This window comes from Vicia villosa, unplaced genomic scaffold, assembly GCF_029867415.1.
Source record: "Vicia villosa cultivar HV-30 ecotype Madison, WI unplaced genomic scaffold, Vvil1.0 ctg.001102F_1_1, whole genome shotgun sequence".
NCBI lineage: Eukaryota > Viridiplantae > Streptophyta > Magnoliopsida > Fabales > Fabaceae > Vicia > Vicia villosa.
In genome coordinates, this window is record NW_026705480.1 from 195,259 (window position 1) to 201,819 (window position 6,561).

A 6,561-nucleotide genomic window follows, 5' to 3' on the forward strand; every position below is an offset into this window, starting at 1 on the left:
CAGAAGCTGTGAATGCTCTAAAAGATCCAGAAAACTCAAGCTCTGAAGCTGTCCTAAATGGAAGCAGAAATCAGAAGCTGTGAATGTTCTGAAGATCAAAGAAATTCAAGTTCTGAAGCTGTCCTAGATGGAAGCAGGAATCAGAAGTTGTGAATGTTCTGATGATCAAAGAAATTCAAGTTCTGAAGCTGTCCTAAACGGAAGCAGGAATCAGAAGCTGTGAGTGTTCTAAGGATCTAAAGAAATTCCAGTTCTGAAGCTGTCCAATGGAAGCAGAAGTCAGAAGCTATGAATTCTCTGAAGACAGAAGCTTATGTGATCGTCTCTACCGAAATAATCAGGGAAGTCTTTTATTAAAGTTCTTCGAGTATTTATTTCAGGGGGAGATTATTTATCTCAGGGGGAGATTGTTAATCTCAGGGGGAGACATATTCACATGCTTATGCTATAGCTGTGTAATTTGTCTTTTGCCGACTGCTCTTTCTGATCGCAAATTCATATCATTTATATATGTTTTTGTCATCATCAAAAAGGGGGAGATTGTTAGAACAAGATTTGTTCTGATCAATTATCTTAGTTTTGATGATAACAATAATATGAATTTTGCTTAAGATAATATGGTACTCTAATCCAATGCAATTTCCTTTTCAGGAAATATATAAAGAGTATGCATAATTCAGCGCTCAGAAGCTTTGTCTCAAAGGGTTCAGCATGCAACATCAGAACATGGTCTGGCAAGACATCAGAAGATGGTCGAAGCAGAATCAGAACATGGGTCTATGGAAGCATCAGAAGAACATGAGATCAGAAGCACTGAAGTTCTGATGGTATCACGCACAGAAGCACTTCAAGGTCAGAAGATCAGAAGATGCTTTGCACCAAGCTGTTTGACTCTGATGATATTCAAATGTTGTATTCACAAACATCAGATCAGAAGGAAGTACATGTGGCAGGCTACGCTGACTGACAAAAGGAACGTTAGAAGCTATTAAAGGCAACGTCAGTAGACACAGCGTGAACAAGGCTCGAGGTAGTTGACAAAAGCGTATAACATTAAATGCGATGCTGTACGGAACACGCAAAGCATTAAATGCACTCAACGGTCATCTTCTCCAACGCCTATAAATATGAAATTTTGATGAGAAGCAAGGTTAACGATTCTGAACAAAACAACTCATATTAACTTGCTGAAACTCTGTTCTATTCAAAGCTCAGAATCTTCATCTTCATCAAAGCTCACTACATTGATGTTGTAATATATTAGTGAGATTAAGCTTAAACGTTAAGAGAAATATCACAGTTTGTGATTATAGCTTTTAAGAAGCAATTGTAATACTCTTAGAATTGATTACATTAAGTTGTAAGGAACTAGAGTGATCGTGTGGATCAGAATACTCTAGGAAGTCTTAGAGGTTATCTAAGCAGGTTGTAACTAGAGTGATCGTGTGGATCAGAATACTCTAGAAAGTCTTAGAGGGTATCTAAGCAGTTGTTCCTGGAGTGATCAGTGTGTGATCAGAAGACTCTGGAAGACTTAGTTGCTGACTAAGTGGAGAACCATTGTAATCCGTGCGATTAGTGGATTAAATCCTCAGTTGAGGTAAATCATCTCTGCGGGGGTGGACTGGAGTAGTTTAGTTAACAACGAACCAGGATAAAAATAACTGTGCAATTTATTTTTATCGGTCAAGTTTTTAAAGCTACACTTATTCAAACCCCCCCCCCTTCTAAGTGTTTTTCTATCCTTCAAAGGTGTCATTTAATGCTGATGGTAAGAGAGCATGAGGAACAAAAAAGTGGAAAAACAAAAGTTGATATTGACCCTTTAGCCGAAGCGGGTACGGAAGAAGATTCAATTTCACCGTTGAAGTCTTTGTTCCAAGAATGTGGGACCAATCGTGTGGGCCAGTTTGATGAAGAAGCTAGTGGGGTGAAACAGATTCAGTTGGGCTCGGATACAGTTGTGAAATCCTCTATTGGGCCAAGGGCAGCAAGCAGGCCCAAGAAGTCTAAATCGGTTGCTGAGATTTATGATAGTCTCAAAATCCCCTTTGCGCCTTCTTATTTTTCAGCGCTTTTACAATCTCAGGACAACCCTAATTTCCAACTAACCATGAATATTTCACCAGTGCGTAGCGATAGGGAAGGTAGTCATTTAGGAAGTTCAATTGGGTCTCTGCTCTGTGAAGATTCTGTTGCTAACTCAGGAGTAAACCAAGGAAATCAACGAATCATGAGGTCCATTGAGGGGATGCCGGCAAAAGTGTGGAAATCCATTCGAGATTTGGGAATAGAAGGGGAAGAAGATGACGAGGTGTTCGAAGGAATCGTTAGAGATATAGAAGCACGGGAAAGATCTTGCTTTGAAATGGAGTTGGCAAATTCAAAGATTAACCAATGAATCTTGGTATATTCAACATAAGAGGGGGTGGAAACTCAGTAAAGAGAAGAAGAATTCGTCAAATTCTAACAACGGCAAAAGTGGAGTTTATGTTTTTCCAGGAAACAAAAATTAAAGTAATGGATGATAAAATTGCAAATGGCCTGTGGGGTTTGGAGGAGTGCGAGTGGTCTGCGGTTGGCTCTGAAGGACAATCTGGTGAATTGCTATCTATTTGGAGAAAAGGAGTTATTGTTCCATATTTTAGTTTCAAATCAAAAGGTTTTTTGGGCATCAATGCGTCGTGGAAAGATATCAATTGTTACTTTGTCAATGTTTATTCTTCTTGTAGTCTAATAGAAAAGAGAGTTCTATGGAATGATCTTCTGGAGTGGAAGAGAAAACTGCCTAGGGGGGAGTGGATAGTAGGGGGAGATTTCAACTCTATTAGAGTAGCTGAAGAAAGAAAAGGTTGTGGTCAATCAAATAGGGTTGACTTGGAGGAATTTGCGAAATTTATAGAACTGATGGAAGTGGTTGATTTACCGGTAATTGGAAACATGTTCACTTGGGTAAACTCAAATGGCAAAGCAAGAAGTATATTAGACAGGATACTATTGTCAGAGGGGATTATCAACCAGTGGAATGCGGTGGCATAATTGACAGGAAATAGAGATATATCGGATCACAGACCGGTATGGGTGAAGACAAGTAAACTTGACTGGGGACCAAAACCTTTCAAAGTATTCCATTGTTGGTATGAGCACGAGGACTTTCTAAAGTTTGTGAAACAAGAATGGGAGGCTTTTTCTGTAACTGGAAGTAGTGCATTTGTCTTGAAAGAAAAACTAAAGTTGCTGAGAAATAGATTGAGATGGTGGCATAAGCATGTTTTCGGTTGGCTGGATTTGAAAGATGAGGAAGAGGTAGATGAACTTAATGGTTTAGAGGAAGAAGCTGTGGATTCCACAACACAACTCAGTCACGAAATTCAGGCTAGGAGAAGAGAAGTCCAGGCAAATATTTGGAGGGACCTAAGGTTTAAGGAAAGTATGATCAAACAGAAAGCGAGGCTGATATGGGTAAAGGAAGGGGATAATAATACAAGATACTTTCATTCATAATTGAGAGCAAGAAATAGGAAAAACAGTATAGTGTCCTTACAATCTGATCATGGAATTCTAGAAGAGGTGGGAGAAATTAGAAAGGAGGTTAAGGAGTACTTTGAGAAGAGATTCAACAAGGATGATTCACCTAGACCAAGGCTGGTGGGAATAGAGTTTAATAGGTTATCAGTAATAGAAAGTGCAGAATTGGAAGAAGAATTCTCAATGGAAGAGATTCGAGAGGTGGTGTTCAGTTGTGAAGGAGACAGAAGCCCTGGCCCTGATGGTTTCAATTTGGAGTTCATTAAAAGAAGTTGGTAAATTGTGGGGGATGAGGTTGTGGAATGTATTCAAGATTTTCATCGGAATGCAAGTTTTCCTCGAGCAATGTCAGCTTCCTTCATTGCTCTTATCCCTAAGGTGGAAAATCCTCAAGGCTTAGCTGAGTATAGACCAATATGTTTAATTGGTTGTGTATACAAAATCATATCAAGACTGCTCGCTTCAAGATTGAGGAAAGTGATAGGGAAATTGGTGTCTAAGTCACAAACAACATTCATTCCTGGTAGACAGATACTAGATGGTGTCGTGGTTACTAAGGAGATAATAGACATGGCAAAAAGAAGAAAGCAAAGTTGTGTATTGCTAAAGGTGGATTTTGCACAAGCCTACGATTGTGTTGATTGGAAGTTCTTAACCGATATGCTTCTAAAAATGGGATTTGGCTCAAGATGGATGAGGTGGATGAAAGCGGGGGTTTTTAACAGCAATATGTCGATTCTGGTGAATGGAAGTCCCACTAATGAAATTCAGGTTCATAGAGGCCTACGTCAAGGGGATCCACTGTCCCCTTTTTTATTTCCAATTGTGGCAGAAGGGCTAGCTGGAATAGTGCGAACAGCGGTGTCGTTAGGGGCTTTTAAAGGGTTTCAAATAAATGAAGGCGTGGCTTACGAGTTACTACAGTTTGCTGACGATACAATTCTGATGGGAGAAGGTAGTTGGGACAATTTGCGGAGTATCAAAGCAATATTACGTGGATTTGAGATGGCTTCCGGTCTAAGGGTGAATATGTTCAAGAGTAAGTTGTATGGAGTGGGGATTGAAGACTACTTTCTCCAGGCTGCAAGTCAGTTTTTAAGCTGCAAGATCGATAGCATTCCTTTCAAGTTCCTTGGAATACTGGTTGGGGGAAATCCTAGACGGGTTAGCTTCTGGAATCCGATAGTTGATAGGTTGAAAGCTAAATTGTCACCTTGGATTGGTAGGTCACTCTCTATAGGAGGTAGGGTAACACTTATTAATTTTGTTCTCACGAGTCTTCCGATTTACTACCTTTCTTTTTTCAAGATTCCTACAAAGGTGAGTAAAGCTTTTATTAAAATACAACGTAATTTCTTATGGCATAATTCAGAGGAGAATAGGGGTGTCGACTGGATAAGTTGGAGTACGGTTTGTAAGCCAAAAGAAGGAGGTGGTCTAGGAGTAAAAGATTGGAAGACTTTCAACAGGGCTTTATTATCCAAGTGGCTATGGAGGTTCCTTCATGAAGAGGATGCTATTTGGAGTGGCTTATTAGAGGAGAGGTACGGGAACTTACGAGAAAGTGTCATCCTTAAAAAACAGAAAGTTAATAAATCACTCATGTCCATATGGTGGAGAGATCTTATGATTATAGGAGATTGTGAGGAGGAATACGGTTTTTTTAATTCATTATCCTGCAAGTTAGGGGATGGTAGTAAAATTTCTTTTTGGAAGAGTAAGTGGCTGGGCCACAGACCTTTGTGCAGTCTCTTCCCTTCCATTTTTCAGGCTTTTGGTTCTGCATCCACAAGTGTAAACGACATGGGCTGCTGGATAGAAGATGTGTGGCGATGGGGGCTGGAGGGACTAAGTATAGATAATAATGCAGAAACTGACTTGGAATTGGAGGACCTATCGCAAATTTTGTTGGCAGTGGAACCGATCAGGTATACACATGACGGATTTTCATGGACGGGAGGGGATATGGGGGAGCTCTCAGTGACTTTCTACTACAAACAGCTGACGTTGGCTTCGAATGAGGAAGAGGTTGACCCAAGCCACAAGGAAGCTTTGAAACATGTATGGCGGTCGTGGTTACCTTCGAAAGTCAAAATCTTCGGGTGGAGATTACTGAAGGATAAACTTGCAACAAGAGCACAACTTGTTAAAAGAGGTATTTTAGAAAACAATGCTGCTGGTTTTTGTGTTTTTGGTTGTTCTCAAATTGAGGATACTGCCCATCTTTTCATTAATTGCGAAACTTCAAGACGAGCGTGGGAAAATATCGCAGTTTGGTTGGGGATCGAACCTTTAGGTGGGGATGATTGCTGCAGCCATTTTCGGGAATTCTTGGTAAGGTTGCGGAACAAGGGTTCATTAAGGAGAATCGTCGGAATATGGATGGGGATCTATTGGAGTATTTGGCAGCAGCGTAACACGATTATCTTCATGGATGGCGTGCGAGACTGTGAGGAAATTCTGTATAATGCCAAACGATGCTCATGGTTTTGGTTGGCTATTGGAAACAAATTAAATCGTCAGTGTACCTTCTATGAATGGTTTCACTATCCCCTAGACTTTATTTAATTTTTCTGTTTGTTCAAGGCTGTTATGTATATTCTGTTGGTGGATTGTTGGATGTTCTGATGTAATTATTTCGAGTACTATTTGTACTCAGCAGTAGTAATATAATGATTCATTGCTTATTAAAAAAAAAATGTCTTATTAGAACTACTGGACCATCCATTCCTTTAATTTCTGCATCTCTGATAGGTCACTAGTGCATGTTTTTCGGTTCTTTTTTAAATCCACATTCATTATTCACATATCTGCTTTAACTTTAAACATCTAAATTAAGCAACCTACCATAGTGTCTCCTCGTCTCATATATCTCAATCTTTCCACGCGTATTTCCTTCCACTTTACAAAAAGAAAGTTAAATATATAAATTAAAACCACTTTGATCATAACAATAATTATTAGTTGATGAGATACAAAAGAAGAAGAAGATAAAAAAAGCAGATCCATTATTTAACACAAAAAGCAATCCCA

General features: G+C 39.5%; 1 protein-coding gene across 1 annotated transcript; it reads left to right on the forward strand.

The window, feature by feature from the left end:
- Positions 1 to 2,520: 2,520 nt before the first annotated feature.
- On the forward strand, positions 2,521 to 3,807 carry LOC131633261 (uncharacterized). Its single transcript, XM_058903972.1, has 3 exons — positions 2,521 to 2,977; positions 3,047 to 3,430; positions 3,566 to 3,807. Exons 1-3 carry the CDS (start codon positions 2,521 to 2,523, stop codon positions 3,805 to 3,807), a joined length of 1,083 nt encoding a protein of 360 aa, XP_058759955.1.
- The last annotated feature ends 2,754 nt before the right edge of the window (positions 3,808 to 6,561 follow it).